At 41.8% G+C, this 27,176-nt stretch overlaps 1 protein-coding gene across 5 annotated transcripts in view; it reads left to right on the forward strand.

The window, feature by feature from the left end:
- Positions 1-27,176, forward strand: part of thrap3a (thyroid hormone receptor associated protein 3a) — a 120,654-nt gene that overhangs the window by 60,147 nt on the left and 33,331 nt on the right. For all 5 annotated transcript variants that reach the window (XM_063033822.1, XM_063033827.1, XM_063033825.1 and 2 more), the window contains exons 3-4: positions 7,189-7,270; positions 25,609-25,789. In XM_063033822.1, the coding sequence (XP_062889892.1) occupies positions 25,653-25,789 (137 nt within the window). In that variant the 5' untranslated portion in view covers positions 7,189-7,270; positions 25,609-25,652. The remainder of the gene's footprint in view (positions 1-7,188; positions 7,271-25,608; positions 25,790-27,176) is intronic.

The raw sequence follows: 27,176 nt of genomic DNA on the forward strand, positions 1-27,176 counted from the left end.
GATCAGAGCCGTCTCTATTTCCTGAGGAGACCAAGGTCCTTTAACATCTGTCGGACGATGCTGAGGATGTTCTACGAGTCTGTGGTGGCCAGTGCTATCATGTTTGCTGTTGTGTGCTGGGGCAGCAGGCTGAGGGTAGCAGACACCAACAGAATCAACAAACTCATTCGTAAGGCCAGTGATGTTGTGGGGATGGAACTGGACTCTCTGATGGTGGTGTCTGAAAAGAGGATGCTGTCCAAGTTGCATGCCATTTTGGACAATGTCTCCCATCCACTACATAATGTACTGGGTGGGCACAGGAGTACATTCAGCCAGAGACTCATTCCACCGAGATGCAACACAGAGCGTCATAGGAAGTCATTCCTGCCTGTGGCCATCAAACTTTACAACTCCTCCCTTGGAGGGTCAGATACCCTGAGCAAATAGGCTGGTCCTGGACTTGTTTCATAATTTACTGGCATAATTTACATATTACTATTTAACTATTTATGGATTTTTTTATTATTTATGGTGCAACTGTAACGAAAACCAATTTCCCCCAGGATCAATAAAGTTTGACTATGACTATGACTTAATGCTGCAACACTCTTCTAATTCCCCTTGTAAAAGATTACACAATATGATAAATTGTCAGTGAACCAGGTAATTTGAAAGGAAGAGCTTGTACTGCTGCTCCCTTGAGTTGAAAGGGAGCATGATGAATATTACCTGGTGAACCAGGTACTGGTTACCTGAACCATTCCAAATAGTTGAATAATGCAATTATTGCAGTTTTTTTAATAGAGTATTGCTTTCTGAAGCAATATAGCCAAATATTCCAAAGAAATTTCATAGCACAGTAACAATATTATACAGAAGGATATTTTAGCTATAATTGTGTATAGGAATTGTGCATTTATATTGTACCTATGTGTTATAGAAAGGATATGTGTTATATTACTGCACCTACTGCATGTGGTTTTACAGTTCCTTTGATACAAGTGTAAGAGATCAGAGAGATTGTTAAAATAAGGATAAGAATAAAAATGGTAATTGTGCATATTGTTGCTGATATGGTTAAATGCTTTGTAAACATAGTCCTCCTTTAATGCCTTATCTTTTTCTACTTCGGTCCTCGAAATTTTCTTTTGAGTTTCTGTTGAGACATATTCAAACTTGTTCTCATTAAAATCACAACTGCCCATCCATTCTTAATCATCCCATAACCTTGGCGCAATCTTGTCATGTTGCTCTTGTTTTCTGTCGCCTTTCTCCAACTCCATCAGACTGTAATTAGTTCTACTCCCTCGGATAACAGCCGGAGAATCTCTGCAGTAGCAGCTGGAAAGCAAGTTACTTTAATCTGAAAATGCTTAAAGGATTTTTCCTTGTTTCTATATTTTGTCCCTTGGTGATTGCAGTGTTGTTCACAACATGTTCTCTAACACTGTATTACCATATGTCTTTTCCATTGTCACAATGTTGTTAATGCTTGTTTCACATCAACTTGAGAAGGATCCGTAACTTCACTTTAGAAAGGTGAAACCCATTTGAAGACTATAAGACAGGAACTGAATTGGACCATTTAGCCCATTGAATCTGCACTGCCGTTCTATTGTAGTTTATTCATTATCCCTCTCAACCCCATTCTTTGCCTTCTCCCCATAACCTATGATGCCCTGACTGTTCAAGAACCTATCAATCTCTGCTTTAGATATACAGTGGTATGCAAAAGTTTGGGCACCCCGGTCAAAATTTCTGTTACTGTGAATAGCCAAGCAAGTAAAAGATGAACTGATTTCCAAAAGGCAAAGTTAAAGATGACACATTTCTTTAATATTTTAAGCAAGAAAACATTTCTATTTCCATCTTTTACAGTTTCAAAATAACAAAAAAGTAAAAGGGCCCAAAGCAAAAGTTTGGGCACCCTGCATGGTCAGTACTTAGTATCACCCCCTTTGGCAAGTATCGCAGCTTGTAAACAATTTTTGTAGCTAGCTAAGTCTTCCAATTCTTGTTTGGGGGATTTTCACCCATTCTTCCTTGCAAAAGGCTTCCAGTTCTGTGAGATTCTTGGGCCATCTTGCATGCACTGCTCTTTTGAGGTCTATCCACAGATTCTCGATGATGTTTAGGTCGGGGGACTGTGAGGGCCATGGCAAAACCTTCAGCTTGCGCCTCTTCAGATAGTCCATTGTGGATTTTGAGGTGCGTTTAGGTTCATTATCCTGTTGTAGAAGCCATCTTCTTTTCATCTTCGGCTTTTTTTTTTACAGATGGTGTGATGTTTGCTTCCAGAATTTGCTGGTATTTAATTGAATTCATTCTTCCCTCTGTCAGTTAAATGTTCCCCGTGCCACTGGCTGCAACACAAGCCCAAAGCATGATCGATCCACCCCTGTGCTTAACAGTTGGAGAAGGTTCTTTTTATGAAATTCTGCACCCTTCTTGCTCCAAGCATACCTTTGCTCATTGCAGCCAAAAAGTTCTATTTTAACTTCATCGGTCCACAGGACTTGTTTCCAAAATGCATCAGGCTTGTTTAGATGTTCCTTTGAACCTTTTGAATAGAACTTTGCAAGGAAGAATGGACGAAAATCTCCCAAACAAGAATTGAAAGACTCTTAGCTGGCTATAAAAAGCGTTTACGAGCTGTGATACTTGCCAAAGTGGGTGTTACTAAGTACTGCCATGCAGGGTGCCCAAACTTTTGCTTCGGGCTCTTTTCCTTTTTTGTTATTTTGAAACTGTAAAAGGTGGAAATAAAGTTTTCTTAAAATATTAAAGAAATGTGTCATCTTTAACTTTATGCCTTTTGGAAATCAGTTCATCTTTTACCCGGTTAGCTATTCACAGTAACAGAAATTTTGACTGGGGTGCCCAAACTTTTGCATGCCACTGTAGTGAATGACTTGGCCTCCACAGCCATCTGTAGCAATGAATTCCACAGATTCACCACCCTCTAACTGAAGGGATTCCTCCTTCTCATCTCTGTTCTAAGTTGACATGCTTTAATCCTGAAGCTGTGCCTCTGGTCCTAGACACGCCCATTATGGGAAGCATCCTCTTCACATCCACTCTGTCTAGGCCTTTCAGTATTTGATAGGTCCATGAGATTCCACCCCCCCCCCCCGTATTCTTCGAAACTCAAGCAAGTACAGGCCCTGAGCCATCAAACACTCCTCGTTTATTAACCCTTTCATTCTCAGTCATTACATGAACCTCCTATAGGCCGTCTCCGATGCCAGCAATACCATGGACTCTTGTATTTTATCTCATGTGTAATACCTTGTCAAGGGCCTTCTAAAATTCCAAGTCAACAACTTCCACTGCCTCACCTTTGTCTTTCCAGCTTGTTATTTCCTCCAACAGATTTGTCACACAAGATTTTCCCTTAAGGAAACAATGCTGACTTTGGCCTATTTTATCATGCGCCTCCAAGTACCCTGAAATTTCATCCTTAATAATGAACACCAACATCTTCCCAACCACTGAAGGTGGGCTAACTGGCCTATAATTTCCTTTCTTCTGGCTCTCTCCCTTCTTAGAGTGACATTTACACTTTTCCAGTGCTAAGGAAGTTTTCTTGAAAGGCCAGAACTAATGCCTCCACAATTTATGCAGCCACCACTTCCAGAACCCTGGGTTATAGTCCATCTGGTCCAGGTGACTTGTCTACCTTCAGACTCTTCAGCTTCCCAAACACCTTCTCCTTTGCAACTATACTCACTTATGCCTCTTGACATACTCGAACTTCGGGCATACTGCTAGTGTCTTCCATGGTGAAGACTGGTGCAGAATACTAAAGTTTGTCTGCCATTTCTTTGTCTCCTGTTACTACCTCTCTAATGTCATTTTCAAGAGGTCCAGTATTCACTCTTACTTCTCTTTTACTCTTTATATCTGAAAAACTTTTGGTATTCTCTTCTGTAATATTTGGCTCACTTACCTTCACATTTCATCTTTTTTCTCCTTGCTTTTTTTACTTGCTTTCTGTTGGGTTTTAAAAACTTGCCAATCCTCTAACTTCCACTCATTTTTGCTACATTTTATGCTCTCTCTTTTCCTTTCGTCCTGTCTTTGACTTCCCTTGTCAGCCATGGTTGCCTTTTCCCTCCTTTAGAATACCACTTCATCTTTGGGATGTATCTATTCTGCATCTTTGGAATTTTATTTATTGAGTGGTGCATCTTGTTACAGGCCCTTCCGGCCCTTCACGTCGTGCTGCTCAGCAACCCATAGATTTAGCTCTAGCCTAATCATGACGCAATTTACAATGACCAATTAATCTACTAACCGGTATGTCTTTGGACTGTGGGAGGAAACGGGTGTACCCGGATGAAACCCATGTGTACAAGGGTGGCAGTGTAAAAACTTGTTTACAGAGGATGGCTGAATTGAACTCCGAATTCTGACACCCCGAGCTGTAATAGTGTTGCGCCAGTCACAATGCTACCATGGAATTGCCCCCAAAATTCCAGCCATTACTATTCTACCGTCATCTCTACTAGTGTACCCTTCCAATCAACTTCAGCCAGCTCCTCTTTCATGCCTCTAGAATTTCTTTTACTCCATTGTAATACCGATACATCTGACTTTATCTTCTCCCTCTCAAACTGCAGGGTGAATTCTATCACATTACTGCCGACTCCCTAATTTTCTTTGTTTCTTGCACAAGTTCCACCGTCTTCATTAGTTAATATAATGAACTAGAATCCTGAATAACCTAAATTAATTCTTCATGGCACTAGTCTCCTTCTATCATTATTATCAATGAGCTGCTAAAGCTTTAGCTATTATTACAGCTTATTTTTAATCCATTGTTGTTCTGCTCTGCACTTCCAGTAAACCTCCAGCTATCCGTAATCTCTGTTGTTCACAAGCTTTGGAACTGTTCTTGCACCTAGACCAATTGGTTTTTCACTTTTGTTACATATCTCCATCGAATTCCAGTCCGTCTCTTGTTGCCTTAGATGTAAAATTATTGCCACACTCGATGTTTGCTTTCTCATCTCTAACCTCTTGCTCTACAAGCATTTACCTTGCTGGCTCTGCATTACTTGGATACTCATTAAAACGTTATCATTCTGTGCCTTTATTGTTGGCAGTGATGCCTCTTGTTGCTTTCCATCCATCTTGTTAGTCCCTTCACAAGGCAAATCTCATAATTCTCGTAATAAGACCATAGACAATAAGACATAGAGCAGAATTAGGCCATTTGGCCCATTGAGTCTGTTCTGCCATTCAATCATGACTGATCCTTTCTCCTTCTCCTCAACCCTATTCTTTGGCCTTTTCCCATAACCTTTGATCCTACGTCCAATCGAGAACATATCAATCTCTGCTTTAAATACACCCAACGCCCTGGCCTCCACAGCTGCCTGTGGTAACAAATTTCACAAATTCACCACCTTCTGGCTGAAGAAACTTTTCCTCATCTCTTTTAAATAGACACTTCTCTATCCTGAAGCTGTGCCCTGTTGTCCAAGACTCCCCCCAACATGGGAAACGTTCTTTCCAATCTACTCTGTCTAGGCCTTTTAACGTTCGAAAGTTTCAATGAGAATCCCCCTTCATCCTTCTAAATTCCAGCAAGTACAGACCCAGACCCATGAAACGTTCATCGTATGATAGCCCTTTCATTTCCAGAACCATCTTTGTGAACTGCCTGTGGACCCTCTCCATTACCAGCACTTTTTTCTTAGATGAAGTACCCAAAACTGTTGGCTGCCTGGCCTGATTCACCAGCTACTTTATGTGTGTTGCACAGTACTCAAGATGAGGTCTCACCAGTGCCTTATCAAGCCTCAGCATCGCATCCCTGCTCTTGTATTCAGGACCTCTTGAAATGAATGCTAACATTGCATTTGCCTTTCTAATCACCGACTTAACATGCAAGTTTTAACTTTTAGGCTCCCTTTGCATCTCAGATTTTTGGATTTTCTCCCCATTTAGAAAAGAGTCTAGACATTTATTTCTACGACCAAATTATCATGCATTTTCCGACATCGTATTTCATTTGGCACTTTCTTGCACTTTCCCTGAAACTGTCTAAGTCCTTCTGCAGCTTACCTGTTTCCTCAACACTACCTGCCCCTCTACTGATCTTCGTATCATCTCCAAATTTGGCAACAAAGCCATTTATTCCGTCATCTAAATCGTTATAGAGTACAAAGTGATCCCAACACCAGCCCTGTGGAACACCAGCTGTAATATCTCACCCGCGACATGTGATTTCTGAATTATTTGATGGAACAATTGTTTTTATGCTTTTTTAGGAGACATTCAACATTCTTAACCTCTCCTCAGTTACATTGGAAATGTGGTGTAAACTAATCTCAGATGTTCTGAGTTTCTTCCTCCCCTCAACCCACCTTCTTACTCTGATCCGTCATCTTCTCTCCCTCTCTCCCTCCACCCCTCTCCCCCTCCCCCCCCCCTCTCCCCCCTCTCCCCCCTCTCCCCCCTCCCCCCTCCCCCCCCCCCCCCTCCCCTCTCCCCCCTCTCCCCCCCCCCCCCCCCCCTCCCCCCCTCCCCCCCTCCCCCCTCTCCCCCCTCCCCCCTCCCCCCCTCTCCCCCCCCCCCCCCCCCCCTCCCCCCCCTCCCCCCTCTCCCCCCTCCCCCCTCTCCCCCTCTCCCCCCTCCCCCCTCCCCTCCCCCCTCCCCCCTCCCCCCCTTCCCCCCCCCCCCTCTTCCCCCCTCTCCCCCCTCTCCCCCCTTCCCCCCTCTTCCCCCCCTCCCCCCTCTTCCCCCCTCTCCCCCCCTCTCCCCCCCTCCCCCCCTCCCCCCTCTCCCCCCCCCCCCCCCCCCCCCCCCCCTCTTCCCCCCCTCCCCCTCCCCCCCTCTTCCCCCCTCTTCCCCCCTCTTCCCCCTCCTCTTCCCCCCTCTTCCCCCCCCTTCCCCCCTCCCCCCTCTTCCCCCCTCTTCCCCCCTCTCCCTCCTCTTCCCCCTCTCCCTCCTGTCCTGATGAAGGGTCTTGGCCCAAAATGTCGACTGTTCTCTTTTCCATAGATTCTGCCTGGCCTACTGAGTTCCTCCAGGATTGTACGTGTGTGTTGCTTGGATTTCCAGCATCTGCAGATTTTCTCTTGTTTCAGATATTCTGATGACTGGATGATATCTGGAGGTTCATCCTATCCATTGGGAACAAATTGAATAATATTAAGTCAGCAATCCAACCAATGTATTTTTTTTCTTTCTTTTCAGATTCTTGGACTTCATCATCAGCTGTATGGAGCATTTCCTGCAAGGATAACCTTTGTCCCTGATTACTGCCAGAGCTGTATCGGTAAGATGACATCCTTTACATATTTGAGGATGCAGATCTATCTCTTTTCTGTCATCTTACTCCTGACCCTGAGAATTAGAGGTTATTGCTAATGAGATGATTAATAAGTGTTCAGTTATATGCCATTTTTGTGATACACATACTATTTGTTTCAAGTACGCTGAAATGCTGGTTGCACTCCAGAGTGATCCCATTCAAAACCCTTTTAGAAATCTTTAATTAAAGTCTTTTAAGAGTTTAAATTTAGTCATGAAGAACTGTTTGCAGACCAGTCCTGAAGAAATTGTATTGTACATGTGCAATATATTAAAAAAATCTCTTGACTGGAGCCACACTTGGTGAGCTAGCTGATACAGTCTTTCAGGAATGTGCAATTTAGAAGATTAGAACAGTTACCTAAAGGACCAATGTATGATAACTAGCCCATAAGTGAAGGAAATTAAGCACCATGCTATATTGGTAGGATGATAAGTCAAGTCAAGTCACTTTTTATTGTCATTTCAACCATAACTGCTGGTACAGAACATAGTAAAAATGGGACGTTTTCCAGGACCATGGTGCTACATGAAACAATACAAAAACTACGCTGAACTACGTACGAAAAAAAAGCCCCACAAAAACTACACTAGACTACAGACCTATCCAGGACTGAATAAAACTGAAATGCTGACGCTATATGTTGTCAGATTTGGTCTGTTATGTAGTTTTTGTTACAGAAAGGTTCTGGACTTCCGGTTTATGCAAAACCAGATTTGCAAAGCTGGGCCAGAACCACAAAATAATAATATACAGGAATAAAAGAACAGTATGGTACTCCTTTTCCTGGAAAAGGAAAGGGTAGTTGAATGAGGAAGTGGGGGGGATAATTGAGATCTGTTTAAGGCAAGGAAGTGTTTGACAGAATTGCCAAAAAAGTGTTGGATTTTGTAGGGATGAACTACTCTATGTGGAACTTCTGTTTAAGTGTTAAATGTTTGTGGTTGCCAGCCATTCTTGAATAATTCCCCATCAGTCATAGTCATACTTTATTGATCCTGGGGGTAATTGGTTTGCGTTACAGTTGTACCATAAATAATAAATAGTAATAAAACCATAAATAGTTAAATAGTGATATGTAAATTGTGCCAGGAAATAAGTTCAGAACCAGCCTATTGGCTCAGGGTGTCTGACCCGAGTTGTAAAGTTTGATGGCCACAGGCAGGAATGACTTCCTATGACGCTCTGTGTTGCATCTCGGTGGAATGAGTCTCTGGCTGAATGTACTCCTGTGCCCACCCGGTACATTATGTAGTGGATGGGAGACATTGTCCAAGATGGCATGCAACTTAGACAGCATCCTCTTTTCAGACACCACCGTCAGAGAGTCCAGTTCCATCCCCACAACATCACTGGCCTTACGAATGAGTTTGTTGATGCTGTTGGTGTCTGCTACCCTCAGCCTGCTGCCCCAGCACACAACAGCAAACATGATAGTACTGGCCACCACAGACTCGTAGAACATCCTCAGCATCGTCCGGCAGATGTTAAAGGACCTCCATCTCCTCAGGAAATAGAGACGGCTCTGACCCTTCTTGTAGACAGCCTCAGTGTTCTTTGACCAATCCAGTTTATTGTGAATTTGTATCCTTCTGATCCTTCTGATGCTGACGGCATGAGCAGGGTGGCAGTCTGCTAACACTAATGGTGAGGATTTTTGTGAATCGATCCCTTGTTAGACCTGAATCTTAAGCTGCAACCTTATTAAAGGGAGATGAGATGCTACAGGGTACACGTTGGCTAGCTTATACTTTGAATTAGCTCAGGTAAAAATGTTTCTTTTTAATTATAATAGAGTTCTCATTTTGATGACTTAATTAAAATAAATTGGCTTTTAGTTGTCTTTTTTGAATGGTTTTGATATGTTAGGCACTCAGAATCAATGTCTCTGCTGGGTTTGGCAGCCATCTATGCCAGTAAGCGTAACTTGGCCGGCTGTCATCTTATTTATGTCCTCTTTCTATTTCACTGATCACTCCCACCCTTAGCCCGACTCCCATTGCCAGACATTTCTACCAAAGCCTACACTGTAGTCTACACTGAGAAGCTGGGTGGCTTGAAGTATAGGTTCTTTATTGACAAACATGCAGAAAGGCAAATGGGTGGTTTGGCATTGGCAACATCTTGTAGCTAATTGAAGTCGCTTATGGGTGACTTCCAACTTTTGTTTATATACACTGCAAGTACTTTATAAATGTAATGGGGCAAATGTTGTAAAAGAACATTTAATTGAAAAATAAGACACACAATGCTGGAGGAACTTAGCAGGCCAGGCAGCTTCTCTGGAGAGGAATGAGGAGTCAATATTTCTGGTTGAGACCATACATCCTGAACCTTAACTGCATCGTAATTGCTAAATATTACCATTGTAAACGTCTTAGGGCAGCCATTGACCATTTTATGTTTTCTAAAATTTCGGTATGATTTGTCCCACCATCAGCTTGGCTGAAATGGTGGTGCTTTAATGGGCCTGTTACACTGATTTTTCAGTAGTTAGTGGCACAGATATTAAGTTATTAAGGGAACTGAGGAATATGGAGTTAGTGGCACTGAGTAAAAGGCTGAACTAAAAGGCTGAGTCAAAGTCCTTGTTGTTGCTACTCCTTTTTGAGGGAGCTAGTAGCTATGGATTCCTGTGACGTTACTTTCAATAAAGGGGTGCTGATAGGTCAATGTAAATTTGATATGTTACGTACCCCATAACTGGGTTGCCAAACCAGCAGAAATGGACCACTTAGTTGGAGTCTGGATTACTGGAACTAAGAAAGTTTTATTAAAGAAATAAGCAACACAGTACTCTAATCATAAGGATATAAATGCAACAGGTTAGCAATGGTAAAACACATGTACACAGAACTAGGATAATGGGATCAATCAAGCTCTATCGCAGTCTAGGGGTAAAATGATCAGTCTCAAGTGACACAGAGTTCAGTTCAGTTTAGTTCAGTTCGCAGTAATCGCTGTTGTGCCGTTGGGGAGAGAGAGAGAGTGAATGCTGATATTCAAATCGGATTCAACAGACCTTTGATTTTCCTCGCAGTTAGCTTTCGGGTGAGCCCTTTGTAATGTCTTCTGAGGTCACCGACCGTGACCCCTCCGTTCCGGATACAATCGTTCTTCTGTGGTGAACCCAGCACCCAGGCAAGGGTGGACACACACACCAGATTCCCGCCGATTATACCTTCGCACTCTGTGGGTCTATGGTTGGTCCCGCGACCAGACCTCCAAAAACTCCTACCAACTTGTGGGGGCACACCGCTTCCAGGGTCTCGTTATCTCGTGGTGTCGCGGTGTGTCCCTTGCCTTAGCGAACCTGTGCCTTTTATCCCCCTGCTAGGGTATCGCCTGTCCATCAAACTTCAAACGGTTCAGGTTCAAAGCAACAAGTCTAAACAATACTCGAAACTGTGTCTCTTTCCGTTAATCTCTCTCATCTCTCTCTGATTAGCATCTTGAATGCTTCCCCATTGTCTTTCTTATCAGCCTCAATCTTCTGATAACTTGGTATCTTGCCACAGATATAAAACATTTTATTTTCCTGCTAGCTCTTTTGCTTTCCATCCACTGTTTGTGCTGCCATTTTAACATATAGCTCCATCTAACATTTGATTATTGTTAGTCCAGTAAAAATGATTTTTAAAAAAATTCCATAAGGTATTCAAAGAAAAGATTGAGAGGTGTTTGTGTTTGGAAGAAGTAGTCAAAACTGAGTGTGTCTGGACAAGATGAATTTAAGAGCACAGAATTTTCATTGTAACCAGGTAAAAAATATGGGCAGGACAAGTGCAAAGGATTTTCGGAGTTTGGGAATATGGAAAGTTCAAGCAAGCACTGGTACTGAGTGCCAATAAGGCCATAAAAGGCAAAAGAGATGGACCTGGAGATGAAAAGGGGTTATGCATTGGGATTTTGAGCTTTTCATTGTGTGAATTGCTGGAATACGATGGAAGTGCTAAGAGAACTTCTCCAGACAAGGAAGATAAATTGACTTATTGGGCTTTGTAAGGATTTGTGGCTTGAGGGAAAAGAACATTGCACAGATCAGGTTTAGATAAAAATGTGAGTAATGAAGACTTAGGCATAAAACTAGTCATTTGGATTTAGTTTGTTAAATACTCCATTTGAAAAATGTTAACTTGCAGTTTTTATGCATGTTCTATGGAAAGCGTGGGTCCTCCCTTTCATGTGCATATGCACACACTCACTCATACTTTCTATACATACTTGTTTTTTTTTCCTGTGGTTGCGTCTAAACCCTAAAATTCCTTTCACACCTGTACAAGATGCAATGCAGCAGTGTCCTGACCTGCTCCAGTGGGCACAACACACTAGTTGTCACCTTGGTCCCAAATGGGCTTACCACTTTGGGAATCTGGTGGAGCTGAGAGTTGTATAAATTCACTCTGATAGCAGATGAATGGAGTTAAGGTTTAGTTAGCTGCTATCAAATTTTGGAATATTCAACTCTTAAGTTTACCCAGTAGATTAAATCAAATTCCCTGGCTGATATTCCACCATGCATGAGAACAAAGATGACTGGCAGGAAAGGCCATTTCCTCCTCATTTTTCCAATATTGTAGGTAGTTGAAGGTGATAGAAGGTTACCATAGCAGAGAATTGCTAGGACCGATGGGGGTCGTACTTGGGGGAGAGAAGAATCACAAGGAGAGGATAGCAGTGGGAGGTTTGGTCAAATGATGTTGGAGGGACAGGTGATTTTGATAGATAGTACTTTAAATAACTCGATGTGCGATAACACTGTTTAATGTGATTTGGGTATGCTTGTATGCATTTCACTGAACACCAGTAGGCAAATGTAACCTGTATAAGGAAGGTATGTTTGCATTTATTATGATGGGATTTAGTACAAGAGTAAAATATTTATATCAGGCTTTTGTGAAACTGCGCCTCAAGTACTGGTTGCAGATTTGGTTCCCTTTTCTAAAGGAGTTCAGCGAACGTTCTTTTGACTTTAGGAGTGGGATGTTGGGTATCATTCTGATCTTAGTAGGTCTTGTGCTATCTGTAATCATTGAGTGATCCATCAAACCTGTGTTTACTGTGAGGCATTTGGCTATCTCTTGACGTTGATTGAATGATTGCATCTAATGTTCCTTTGCCATAGTGAGAGGTGATGGTTCAAACAGGTGATGTAGCCCTTGCCTGTGCGCAGTTGTTTTTCAGGCTGTGACTCCATTATTGGGAGCTTAATCTCGAAATTTAACCCCAGAGCATTTATAGCTATAAAAATAAAGAAGCGATTATGGTGCCATCTGGGTGAGGAACAGCTGTAGACATTTTAAACACTAGTCTGAGAAGGTCAAAATTGTTGTTCTTCATTTGAGATCCTGGGCTTTTGTTCCATTTTCAGAAATAGGTCATAGGATATTCATCTTCTATTTTGAAATTGTTGTACTGGTATGTTGTGACTCGTGGCTAAGAATTGGAACACAGTTATACGATTAACTGCACCTAGTTGTCTTTATAAACATCACTTGGATTTGGTAAATAAGTTAGCTTCTTAGCATCCTTTCATTTTTTTTATATGGGCAAGAACATGTATGACCTTGATGTCCTGAGTGTTTATCTCCACCAAACTAAGAAATGGGAATTGTTTGCTTTTCAATTCAGTAATTTCTTGGGTGATAGGACTTTGACGTTCCTGTTCAATTTCTTATACCTTTGCCTTTCCTGAAGTGCAACAACTATCCATGACAGCCTCTTCAGCTCTGTGGGTAGAGAATTTTAAGATATCATTATCCTTTGAGATTAGAAACTTCTTCTCTTCATTTTAAAGGTCCACATCCTGAATCTAACTCCCTAATTCTAGATTGCCTCTTGAGAGGAAACATTCTCTGAGCGGTTACCCTGTCAATCTCCTCTCATTCACGTGTTTCAATAACAGTACATCTCATTTTTCCACCTCCAGTTTGTTCGGTCACTCTTAAGAGTTCATTAAATTCGGGAATCAAATGATCGCTCCATCCCAGGACATTATATCGAATTGTCATAGTTATTGATGTGACGTTGTGAGCTGAGTTTTTATTTTGCTCTCTGCACCCAGAGTAAGTTGACGTGTTTCTCCATCCCCTGCTGTATTTCTGAAATAATCTAAAGTCATCTATTTTGCTTGAATTTGGTTCTAACTTGACAATGCAATACCTCAATTGTGACAATTTCACACTTTGAAGATTATGTCAGCACTTGCCTGCTAATTGCAGCTGGATCCTTTTTTCCTAAATCAGCATTATTTTATTCTGCTGTGAGAGTGTGACTACGTTGAGATCATCGGTATATACTTTGGTATTCTTCCCCATGTACTGTTCTGTGTTTAGCAATTGCGCATTTTCACAGCCTCTAAAATTACATGACACATTTCTTGGAACTAGGCATGATTCTAAATATAACAGTTAATTTTTTCTGCAGCAATCTCATATGTTCTCCTTCCTGACTCTTTCCTGTACTAGTTTTATCAGTACAAGTATCCGCACACTGGATCAGTGGCTGAAGTCAGAATTAAAAATTCAAGTCGATTATGTCCCTGCTCTTTGGTTGTTAATTTTCACTTGATTATAGTGAATAGACTTATAGAGAGATTACATTGAATAGACTCATGGATCTGGGCCCACCAAGTCCATACTGACTGTCCACTAATCCTAGATTAATTCCACTTTTTACACCCCCACCCATGTTCTAATCAATTCTTCCCAAATTCTAAAACCCACTTGCACACTATGGGCAATTTTATAGGCAATTTGACCTATGGCCAGTTAACCTACCGATCTGCATATCTGGGATATGACAGGAAATCAGAGCATCGAATAGGAGAGGACAGAAGGCCATGGAGGAAAGAAAAGGGGGAGGTGATAGGCAGATAAGGAGATAAGGTGAGAGCGAGAAAAAGGGATGGGAAGTGGTGGGGGTGTGGGTTCATTACTGGAAGTTTGGGAAATCTGTTCATGCCATCAGCTTGAAGGCTACCCCCTTCTCCAGCCCTATATCTCTGTCACCAATCAGCTTCCCTGCTCTTACTTCCCCCTTCCTCCTCCCAGTTTCATCTATTACCCTCCGCTCCCCCCACCTTTTAACCCTGTCTCATCTTTTTTTCATTTCCCCCTCTCCCACAAGGTAGCTTTATTTTCAGTGTGACAGAGCAGTATTTCTTTTATTAACAGTCAACAGATGCGGATATATTTGCAGCATTGGGTTGACGCTTTCAATTCTGCCATGTTGGATCACACCGCTGTTGTCACTGTTGCAGGTTCACTCTGTCAGTAAGCAGCAAATGCTGACAACAGTGTGCTCGGCTCTGTGTAGTCAGATTCACTTCTTTTCTCAGGTCCCTGCTATGTCCCTCTGAAGGAGGGAATTGTGTGTGTGCCTAATTTAGAAAGTAGACATTAACTTGCCACTTATACTGGAAGAGATTATTCCACAGGGCATGTACTGATAGAGTTGTGGAACAGGCTGGAAAGAACAGATACGCCGCCAGTTAGAATGTGACAGCTGAACCAACAGGAGAACTTGTAATCATCAGCTAGATGCCGAGGACAGATTTATTGTCTTTTCACTATTCACTTTTAGTCACCGTCTCTTCTTTCCTGTTCAGGAGGTTGTTCTATCTCAGTTCAAATTCAGATTCATTTTACTTACCACAAATACCTGGAACTATACAGTGAAATGCGATGTAAACACAAAAGATTCTGCAGATGCTGGATATCCAGAGCAACAGACACAAAAAGCTGAAGACACTCAGCAGGTCAAGCAGCATCTATGGAGAGGAATAAACAGTCAGCGTTTTGGGCTGAGACCCATCATCAGGACTGGAAAGGAAGTCGGGAAGAAGACAGAATAAGAAGTGAAATGCGTCATTCACGTTAACAGCCAGCCTGAGGCTGTGCTAGGGACAGCCTGCACGTGTCACCACTCATTCTTACGTCAGCATAGCATGCTCATAATGCTAAGCGGAACAATACAGAACACAACAAAACAAAACATGTCAAGCAACAAACTAACAACAGCTAAAAAGGCCAAAATACCTACCTGTCACCAACGCATGTACTCAGTCCTCCAACTCTTTCTAATGATTTTAGAACCGTAGAAAACTACAGCACAGAAAACAGGCCACTTCTGTCAGTCTCCGGCCTCCAGCTTCCATTGGACTAAGAGTGAGAAAGTTGACTGCTGTCTCAAAGGGATGTCACACATCAGCAGTAAATAGGTCCTTTGCTCAAGTGTTTACTATCTCAGTGTTGGGGAGAGTTCTAGGTGTTGGCTGGAATTAGTGCATTTTATTTTTAAATGTAGGTTTTAACAAGTTCAGCTCGGCTCAGTGGTAGTACTGTATCTTAGTCATTGGATCATGCATTCAACCTATGATTTAATATATGATATTGACTAATATGATATAGCAGTGCTATTTTGAGGTAGGTATTCTGCTTTTTTAAATAAGATGCTCTCCCATCACCTCTTTTTGATCTACGTGAGCTCACAGTTCGGCAAAGCCTCAGTTTTAAAACTCTAATCTATTTGTTCTTCTAGTTCCACTACAGCCTTACAGTCAGTCCTTGCTGATCTCAGCTCTTTAATTCCGCCCTCTTGTGGTTCCTATGTCCTTTGCTCCATCACTAAACAACTTTTTTTTTCTCTGCTGTGGGAACCCAAAACACTGAAATTCTCTTCTTAAATTTCCTGACTTTCTTTCCCGAGGAAGAACGAGTACTGTTAGCAGTTAACCTCAAAATGACTAAAAATTTCATTCCTTTCAACCTATGCTTTTGACTAAGCATTGGGTCATCTGCCTGATTTTGTTTTCTTGTTCGTTGATCTGGAGGATTTTGGGTCATTTTCTAGCACTTAAAATACTGTATAAGTGTAGATCACAATTGGAATATTAGCTGATAGAACCTGAAGCGGGGCAAAGAAGTATGAATTGGTGGGAGCTGGCAGTGGTTTGAAACTGTGACATCATAGTTCAGAATTGACATTGACAGGATGTAGGGAACTGGTTGGTGAGTATTTTCTATATTCTGATTTCTTATTTTTATAAGTTGGAAAGTTATGGAACAACTTAGTTATTGAGTAGAATGTGTATCCTATACCATAAGGGAAGTCACAGGCACTTACAATGTCCTCGACAAGTTAAATTGACTTATTTATGTCACATGTATCAAGGCCCTGTGGAAAAACTTTGTTTTGCGTACCAACCATACGATTTGGTTCATAACCATACTTTGAGGCAGTGCAAGGTAGGACAATAAAATATAGAATAAAGTGTTACAGTTACAGAGTGCAGTACAGGCAGACAATGAGGTACCAGTCCATAATGAGGTAGATTGTGAAGTCAGGAGTCAATCCTATCATATTAGAGAGTGTTCAGATATCTTACAACAGTGGACTAATAGCTGTCCTTGAGGCTCATGGTACATGCTTTCAGGCTTTTATATTTTTTGCCCAATGTCTGGGGCGGGCGTGGTCTTTGCTTTTCCGAGGCAGCAAGTAGTGTAGAGAGTCACGTGCAGGAATTCCGTTGGCTGTGTTCTGGATTTTGGAGCTGGAACAGTGGCTGAAATTACTGTGGTGCTTGAACAGTGGCTGGAATTACTGTGGTGCTTCTACAGGGCTAAAGAGTCTGGAAAGCAGACTTTACAGCTGTAGTCACAACAGGGAAGTAATGAAGGATTATTCTACGTTCATATCCCTCTCGGTAGATTTTTCACTTTGAATTAAGTGAGTGCAGCCAGAGCCACAAGGCAAACTAATGAGCTAAAGACCTGGAGCTGATGGCCTTATGCTATTGTGCTTAAAGCAAGTAACTACAGAGATAATGGTCTTCATTTACATCTACCAAACTCTGTTCTGGACAGCTGTAAGAGGATCAGAAAACTGCAAATGTAGATCTACTATTCAGGAGAAGGACAGTAATCATGAAATAATTTTAGCCCAACATCTGTCAGAGAATATTATTAAAGAGGCAATGGCAAGATATTTAGAAAATTATGAGGCAGTTAAGCAGAGTCAACTTTGTATTATGGAAGGGAACTCGTGTTTAAAAAAAACGTTGAATTCTTTGAGGGCGGGTAAAGGAGAGCTAGTAGATGTGGCATGTTTGGATTTACAGAAGGTATCACGTAACATGTCACAAAAGGCTGCTGACAGAATTGGAGGTTGAGGGATATATTAGCAAGGATAGGGGAATGGCTAACTGTGTGATTGCAACATGGGGATAATGGATAATTTTGGATTAGTCATATACTATAGGGATCAGTGCTAGGGCCACAACTATTTGTAGTTTACATTATTGACTTGGATGAAGAGACCAAAAGTACTGTAGCCCGATTTGCTGATACGGTAATTCATGAAGAGGGCACGGAACATACGGATAATAGTGTGAGCAAGTTGATGGCGAGTGGCAAGCCCTGGGTGAAATGAAAGACTGCTCACTTTGGAAAAAGGAGTGGGGAGAAAAAAGTAGGCTGAGATTACAAAATGTTGCAATTCAAAGGGATCTGTAAATCCTAGGATATGAAAAGGAAAAAAGCTTGCATGTACAACATGTTACTGAGGAAGCTAGTAGGCAATAGATGTTTATTGCAAGGGTATGGAGTACACAGAGAAGCTAGTGACACTAGTGAAGTGAGACCGTGCAGTGAGTACTCTTGTGTAGTTTGTCTCCATATTTAAAGATGTGCTTCTGTTGAAGGAGGTGCAAAGACAGTTCACTGGTTTGGTTCCTGGCATGACGAGCTTGATCAATGAAGGCAAGTCGAATAGGTGAATTTTTGAAATTTCTAGGGTTCTGAGTGGGTGTGGGACTATATTTCCACAGTGGGTTATGCTAAAATAAGGGGAATAGTTCAGAATGAGGTCACCTATATCAGTTGGAACTGAAGAGGGATTTCTTCTAAAGGTCATGATGCTTTAAATTTGTTATTTTAGAGATTTTTGGAAATTAATTCATTAAGTATGCAATAGGCAGAAATTGATACATGGAACTGCAATGGAGCCCAATAGCGTAGGAGAAAAGGACAGGTATCGGAACCAAGATTAAATCTGTTATAATCTAAATAAATGGTTTGTGAGGCCAGCCGTCCTTTTTCTTATGTTGTTCCGTTGCCCAAATCAAAACTGTAGACAATTACTGTGGCACAGAGGGTGATGATTAGGCCTGTTAAACTTAGCCATCTCCTAGACAGAAGAGAGTTCTTTTTGAGCATATTGGACATACAGAACTCAGGAATAAAGTCAAGTCACTTTTTATTGTCATTTCGACCATAACTACACAGTAAAAATGAGACAGCATTTTTCAGGACCATGGTGTTACATGAACAATACAAAAACTACACTGAACTACGTAAAATAACACAAAACTATACTAGATTGCAGACCTACCCAGGACTGCGTAAAGTGCACAAAACAGTGCCGGTATTACAATAAATAATAAACAAGACAATAGGCACAGTAGAGGGCAGTAGGTTGGTGTCAGTCCAGGCTCTGGGTATTGAGGAGTCTGATGACTTGGGGGAAGAACCTGTTACATAGTCTGGTCGTGAAAGCCCAAATACTTCGGTGTCTTTTGCCAGATGGCAGGAGGGAGAAGAGTTTGTATGACGGGTGTTTGGGGTCCTTCATAAAGCTGTTTGCTTTACGGATGCAGCGTGTGGTATAAATGTCTGTAATGGCAGGAAGAGAGATCCCGATGATCTTTTCAGCTGACCTCACAATCCGCTGCAGGGTCTTGAGATCCGAGATGGTGCAGTTTCCGAACCAGGCAGTGATACAGCTGCTCAGGATGCTCTCAATACAAACTCTGTAGAATGTGGTGAGGATGGGGGGTGGGAGATGGACTTTTCTCAGCCTTCGCAGAAGTAGAGACGCTGCTGGACTCTCTTTGCTATGGAGCTGGTGTTGAAGGACCAGGTGAGATTCTCCACCAGGTGAACACCAAGAAATTTGGTGCTCTTAACCATCTCTACGGAGGAGTCGTCGATACTCAGCGGAGAGTGGTTGTTTCATGTCCTCCTGAAGTCAACAACCATCTCTTTTGTTCACATTTGGAGACACAACTCTTCCTATTCAAAGTCCTTTTCTAATATTTTGTTTTATTTTTTCCCTTGCAACTGAATCAGTAGTACCGTGTGACTTAATTCATGGACAGCTATGCTTCTTAAGTTCTAATTTAACTTTCAAATCCTTAAAATGTTGCTCGGCAGTGTCTCTTCAAAATAGTTCCTCGAGATCCCACTCCATCTTTGTGCTACTGCTTCTGCAGTGTATTATTAATACTTATTACCATTAAAACATACCTTTATGGATTTCTGTCTCCTCCTGAGTTTACTCATTTTGATGCTACTCTCTATTGCATTGTCAAGTTTTGTATTATTTGCAGCTAACAAAGCTGTTGTGCCCCCTAGGTCCTCTGGTTTCTCCACATATTCACAAAGAAAACAACTTAGTCAATACATGAGATTCTGCTGATGCTCGAAATCTTGAGTGGCGCACACACAGTGCTGTAGGAACTCAGCAGGTCAAACAGCATCCATGGAAGGAAATCAACAGACGACATTTCAGGCTTGAGATCCAAAAGGACTGGAAAGGAAGGTGGCAGAAGCCAGAACAGAGTTGCCACGCAATCATAGAAATAGCTATAATGAATTGTCATGCAACGTACTGTCAAAACAGTTCTGCACATGGTCATTCCTGAGAAAACTCCATAGCCATCCATTGTAGTTGTCTCATAGCTGTGTGATTCCGTCACAGGCTTTGTCAGTGGCAAAGAAGGTGAACAGCCCTCATTCTCAGTGGCAAGTTTAACCCTCAACCATCATGTCCTAAACAGATCTGTGCTGTTTGCATAGTGTGGGTTGATTATTCCTCTTTTTTGTAAAGCGGATGATTGTAGCAAGAACTAAGTGTTTGAGGCACCCTGACGAACAATGTTAAGGAGGGTAATAGTTTGACTGCAACTTTCCACGGTTTGTAATTATTTTAGTTGCTTTAAGAGTTGTTGAAAAGTGGGCATGTTAGTAGGGGCTTTGTTGTCAGAAATAAAGGATATGTGTCAGTGAAACATCTCTGACTCTGCCTTTAACCTCTCCACTCAGTGGTGTGAGTTACTGGAGAAAATTGCTTCTAAACCTGGACTAATGAAACCATTTCACTTTGAGCAAAAACAAATGCAGGAAATTCAGAATAAAAACAGGAATTGCCAGTGACATTCAGCAGTCAGGCAGCATGTGCAGAGGGTAAACAGGATTTTTTTTCAGTTCAATGACCTTTCATAGGAACCAGAAATAAGTGCAGCTTAAATTGTAGAAGGGAAGAGAGGTGAACAGTACTAAATAGTAACTGAAAAGGACATCAGAAAATGTGGACTGTGTTAAACTTGGGTAGCAGAGGATTTTACAATCTGTTTCAGCCCTGTGTCTCTCCCTCTCTTGCCCTTTAGTCCGCTCTTTCTCTTCCATTCCACAGACTCTCCAGCTCTGCCTGCTAGCTTTTGCTTTGGCCATTTTTTTTTTGTCTTAATTCCCATGATTTATATTAAATGACCTAATGCCATAGATCCTGTCCTTATAGGTAGGCTTTGTTAGAAAGTTAGCGGCTTCCCAAATGAAGCATTTTGTGTAGTTAAATCTTGGTGCTGATTAACACTGTCATAGATATTGTAAATGTAAGAAAATAGACCTGAATGACATGTGATGCTCCCAAACACTTGCCATATTTTAATAGAAGAATCCTGTCTTTGTTTAAATGATGTGCATTAATAGCTCCAAGTTAAGTAGTTAAGTGCTGTTGAAGCCCTTTTTTAAAATTGAAGTTTCTCTATAAGGATTTCTTTTGCCTACATCCTGCGGATAACCCTGAAGCTTTGAACTGCGGTGCTACTAAGTGCCATCAGGCAAAAATAAACTTGCAGCATATACCAGTTGCATTTCTGTGCATACTGGGTGATGACAGTCTAAAATGATCTAGCAGAATGAGATTAGAAATTTAGACTTCATGGAAATAGTGAAGATTTTCAAATTGCTCATGCCTTTTTATTTCCGATGTAATAATTTGTTTTCTTCTGAGAAAATCAATGTTCAGCAATCAGTGTTCAGCAATAAAGAAAGATTGGTTTAGTTTACCTGGTAAAGAGTGAGCATGATATAGAGCTGTTAAATTAGTAACTGAAATAAAATTACTTTTTGAGAGAGTAGGCTCAAGCTAATCTATTTTTAGCCATAAGTTTATAACTGACAGTTGTTCAGATCTTTAGCTGAGCACGTCTAATTTTTGATCATGCTTCAGTTTATAAAGTATAATGAGAATTGTTCTACCTACCATTCATTAAGATTGTGTAATCGGCATTATTTGTACATATGGGAACAAATATCCTTAGTAAAATTCAAAAAAATGCGACTGATGCACACTGAGTAGCACAATTAGAGGATTATTTGAAATTCTTTGATAAACCCATTAGGACAGTGTTTTCTTTTAAAGAACGATGCAGCGCAATGTGCGATCATTTATCTTTCTTATGTCTGTCTTTGAAACTGTTATCTAACCAGTCCTATTTCCAACTCATTGCCAGTGGCTCTCCAAAAGGTTCCTGAACTTGCACACTTGTGGGTAAAGGAATCCTTGCCAACATTGCTCCCTGTAATGGCACAGTGAACCATTTCTGTCTGAAACTGAAAGGACCTTGGGAAGGCGCAGTGCAATGCTGTCTCTCTCAAACGGGCGTTTAACGGATGTTGCATACACAATGTCTACACCTCTCCATCTACAGTCTGTTATCTAACTTGGGAAATGAATGGAAATCAAATTACTGCAAATGCTGGAAGGCGAGGAAAAACAATTAAAACTTTAGCTAACTGATGAATTAGGGAATTAACTAATGCTACGGTTCTCCACCACTGTGTTTTTTTCTGATGTAACAACTGAAAATCCTGGCAATACTCAGCAGCCTCTCATCAGAACTGGAAAAGTGAGAAAGCAAGTTTGTATTAAGTTGCAAAGGGAGCTAGTGGAAAGAGAGCAAAGGGAACATCGGTGATAGGATAGATGCCCAGGTTGGCAGGGTGACACGTGTTGTTTCTGTCATCTAAAATAATATGATGAAAGCTCGTTAGCTGATCTGTCTCGAGAAGCTTAGAGTACTCTCTTTGCTCAGCCTGCTACTTCGTTCTGCTAAGGCTTACTGTAAACTTTCCTTTTGTCTTCCCTCTTCCAATTCGGCTGCAATTTAAGACTTGTTAATTTCTAACTTCCTACACTTCAGATTTGGTTTATTAAAAATTCATTAAGCCTGTCCAGTGTAGTATTTCCAGCATATGATTTCAAGCCTGTAGGGAGGGAACGTCGACTCAGACCATGAGAGACCTGCGTCGGGCATTTTCATGCCTTACAAGGCGCAAATTGGAAGTCTGTGTGGGGCGCCACTCCTCGCACAGTCTAGAGCAATGTGTGATTAAGCTCAATGGCACAAACACGCTGTCACAGCTGAGACTCGGACCAGCGACCTTGAGATCACTAGACGAACGCCTTAACCACTTGGGCACGTGTCCAAGCCTGTAGGCTTCCCTGTATTTGGAAACCAAAGCAAACTGCAGGTGCTGGTAATCCAAATCAAATCATAAAATCCTGGAAATGCTCAGGCAGTTTCTTTTGAAAAAGAAACCAAGTAAATATTATGTATTATGGCCCAGTTTGATGAAGGGTCTTCAACTTGAACTGTGAACTTCATTTTTTTTTCCCAGAAATGCAATCCAGCATAAGTTTCTACAGTATTCTCTGTTTTTAATCCTAGTATTTGCTTTTGCTAGTTATTTGCAGGGGCTGTTGGGCATTGTTGATATATTTATCCCATGCTCATACACAGGCCAGCTTGAAATATTAGGTATCCACAGGGGGTTACCTGGCTCACTGCAGTGAATGTACTTGGCTGCGACAGTGATTTTCTCCTGTGAGAAGATTATTTTTAGAAGTCAGTTTATCCCAGCATGCACAGTGGAAATTAAAGTGGAGGAGGAATAGTGATTGAGTGCAACTGTTATTCAAAATTTGTCAAAATTTCCTTTCAACTTTTGTTATCTATGGCCCCGAGATTCGCTTTCTTGAGGGCCTTCACACCCTAGAGAAACACAATAGAATCAATGAAAGACTGCATATAACACGACGGACAAACAACCAGTGTGCAAAAGACGACAAACTGTGCAAATACAAAAAAAAATGAGCAATAAATATAGGGAAGTTGAGATGAGTCCTTGAAAGTGAATATATAGGTTCTGGGAACAGTTCAGTATTGGAGTGAGTGAACTTGAGTAAAGTTATCACCTGATTCAAGAGCCTGATGGTTGAAGGGTAATAGCTTCCTGAACCTGGTGGTGTGAGTCTGGAGGCTCCTGTAGCTCCTTCCTGATCGCAGTAGTGAAAAGACAGCATCACCTGGATGGTGAGGGTCCTTGACAATGGGATGCTGCTGTCCGGTGACAACACCCTATTTGATCTGCTCAATGGTGGGGAGGGCTTTACCCACGATAGACTGGGTTGTATCCACTACTTTGTGTGGGCTTGTACATTCAAGGGCATTTGGGCACATGTGCAGATGGAGATTGTGGAGGAGATGTTGTTGCAAATCCGAACTGGTGTTTGCAGGTGAGAAAATCGAGGATATAGTTGAACAAGGAGGTATTGAGGTCTAGGTCTTGAAGCTTATTGATAGTTTTGAGGGCATGATGGTATTGAATGCCAAGCTGTAGTCAATGAAGATCACCTTGATGTATGCATCTTCACGATCCAGATGTTCTAGGGTGCAGTGAGGAGCCACTGAAATGGCACTTGCTGTTGACCTGTTGTGATAGTAGGCAAATTGGAGCAGATCTAAGTCACTTGTCAGACGGGAGTTGAATTTTTTTACTGTGTACCTTACTCTGCAGAAACTCACTATCTATGGCAGGCAATTAAAGCAGTGTCCGCCAGAGAAAGCAGGATCTCCCAGTGGCCACACATTTTAATTCCACATCCCATTTCCATTCTGACATGTCTATCCACGGCCTCCTCTACTGTAAAGATGAAGCCACACTCAGATTGGAGGAATAACACCTTATATTCCGTCTGGGTAGCCTCCAACCTGATGGCATGAACATCGACTTCTCTAACTTCCGCTAATGCCCCACCTCCCCCTCGTACCCCATCTGTTATTTATTTTTATACACACGTTCTTTTTCTCTCTCTCCTTTTTCTCCCTCTGTCCCTCTCACTATACCCCTTGCCCATTCTCTGGGTTTTCCCCCCTCCCCTTTTCCTTCTCCCTGGGCCTCCTGTCCCATGATCCTCTCATATCCCTTTTGCCAATCACCTGTCCAGCTCTTGGCTCCATCCCTCCCCCTCCTGTCTTCTCCTATCATTTTGGATCTCCCCCTCCCCTTCCCACTTTCAAATCTCTTACTAGCTCTTCTTTCAGTTAGTCCTGACGAAGGGTCTCGGCCCGAAATGTCGACTGTACCTCTTCCTAGAGATGCTGCCTGGCCTGCTGTGTTCACCAGCAACTTTGATGTGTGTGAATTAGAGCAGTATTGTGTGTTAGGATTGTCGCCAACAGCATGTTAGTCAATAAAAGATGAGTATAGTACACTCCTTAGTAGTAAACTTGGCCCTTGTTTGGTATTCCCTTTCTTCAGCTCTTTGCTCACCCCCTTGTAGGAGACACAACCCTGATTTAACAAATACCCTTGAAAAGTGGAGGCAATGCTGGCCCTTAACCTCCATTTCAGCTCAATCCCATTCTGGCCAAGTTCCAGAAAAATCCAAGTCCATTGCTGGTTTTCCCATTCCCGTCACCTGTACAACTCCCAGTGGAATCCTTCAGACAGCAGATTAGATTAGTTTATTATCACACACACCAGGGTGCAGTGAAATTACTTGCTGTCACAAAGTTCACTAGTAAACAATATCATGGTGGTAATAAGTACTGCAGGAGCTTAGATGTATTGCTATTCTCCCACAGAACAGTGTAATCAAAATATAACCACAATGTTCTTTTTTGAAAATGCATTTATTCAAGTACAAGTGTAATGTGCAGTTCTCATTGGTAGAAAATTCTTCTGGAATTTTAAAGTCATAGAACTCTACAGCACAGAAACGGGCACTTTGGCCCATCTTTTCTGTCTAGTCCCACCTGCCAGCACGTTATCTATTTGTCAGTTTCCCTTTACTTGCTCACTCGGACTGTCTTGTGATGCTTAAATCGTTTGTATTTTGTAAAGCCCTGTTTTCTCAGATGAGTTCTCAAGTGATTGTATCTTGTTGATTGCTAGGTTCAAAGGGAGGAGAACGCTGCTGCCGTTTCCACAGCTGAGCAATGTCGAAAGCAACAGGCTCCAAGTCCAGGTCGCAGTCATCCCACTCGAGATCCCGCTCTCGGTCCCGCTCCCGATCATTTACTCGGTCTCGCTCGCGGTCTCGTTCACGGTCTCACTCTAGAAAGCGGAAGTACAGGTGAGTTCAGAAGATTTTTATTCTGATTTCAGGATGATTTTAGAATGGTCTTTAATTGATTCTGTTATGCCTATTATGTTTTGGATTTATTGTGTGTGCCTGCAAGAAAATGAATCTCGGGGCTGTATATATTGACATGATAATAAATTTACTTTGAACTTTGATATTTATTAGGTATTGAGAAGTTTGATGTTAATCTGTGATAATAAGGTGTTTGATTTTCATTTAACACTTCTCTCCTTGTGAGAATCTTACATTTTAAACATTTGGACACAAAACCCAGATTGATCCTCTTGATGAAGTGTTATTTCATCTTTCAGATGAGACTCTAAACTAAGAGATTGTCCCTGGTTAATTTAAAACAGGGATTCCCAGCCTTTTTTATGCCATGGGCTAATACCATTAAGCAGGGGGTCCGTGGACCCTAGGTTGGCAACCCCTGATTTAAAAGGTCCTGTAGCATTGTTCAAAGCAGAACATGAATCTTCGCAAAATTTATCTTACTAACAGTGTTGAAGTAGATTAGGTGACTGTTTATTTCAGTGTTCCTTGTGGGGAATTACTAAGTTGAAGAATATCAGAATCAGGTTTAAGATCACCAGCGTATGTCGAGAAATTTGTTAGCTTTGCAACAGCAGTATAATAATAAGGGCAAAACTGAATTACTATATATGTTGCTCGTCCAGGAGTTATTGTCCATTTCTAATTGCCCTTGAGAAGGTACTGGTGAGTCACCTAGAATGCCGCGGTCCTTCTGCCTGAAGAATACTTAACGCTGTTGACGTGGAGGGAGCTCCAGGATTTAGACCTGGCAACAGGGAAGAAGTGACAAATTTCCAGACCTGGATGGGGTGGAGGAGACTCCGCGGCTGAGTGCGTTCCTTCACACCAACTTTTCTTATCCTTCGCAATGGTAGAGGTTGTAGATTTGGGGGTTGCTGTCAGAGTATCCCTGAGTAACCACAGTATATTTTGTAGTTGCTACATACTACAACCTCCATACACTGGTGGATGAAATGAATGTTTACGGTTGTTTATGGGAGGACTCATGGAGGTGTATGGTTCAAATAACTGTTCTTAGGCTGATGTGTTTTTTCATTTTTCAAGGTAGGTAAATGATTCATGGAGGCCCTTGCCTGTTCTACACTCGGTGCACCCTTGGTGTCCTATTGAACTTGAGACTCGGGGCATTCTGCATGATAGAATGTAGTGTGCATATGTGCACTGGGCTCAGGAGTTGGGTGCTAGGGTATGTTTGACCTTTCCAGCAGAGTATGGTTAGGGCTTCTTGTGTAGAATGGAGGCAATAAATGCCTCAGTTTTGAGGTCTGGTTTGTCAGAAGTTCTATAGTCAGGATTCAACAGCTGCTAATCAAACTGGATGGCA

The sequence above is a fragment of the Mobula hypostoma genome, chromosome 26 (assembly GCF_963921235.1).
Source record: "Mobula hypostoma chromosome 26, sMobHyp1.1, whole genome shotgun sequence".
Classification (NCBI taxonomy): domain Eukaryota; kingdom Metazoa; phylum Chordata; class Chondrichthyes; order Myliobatiformes; family Myliobatidae; genus Mobula; species Mobula hypostoma.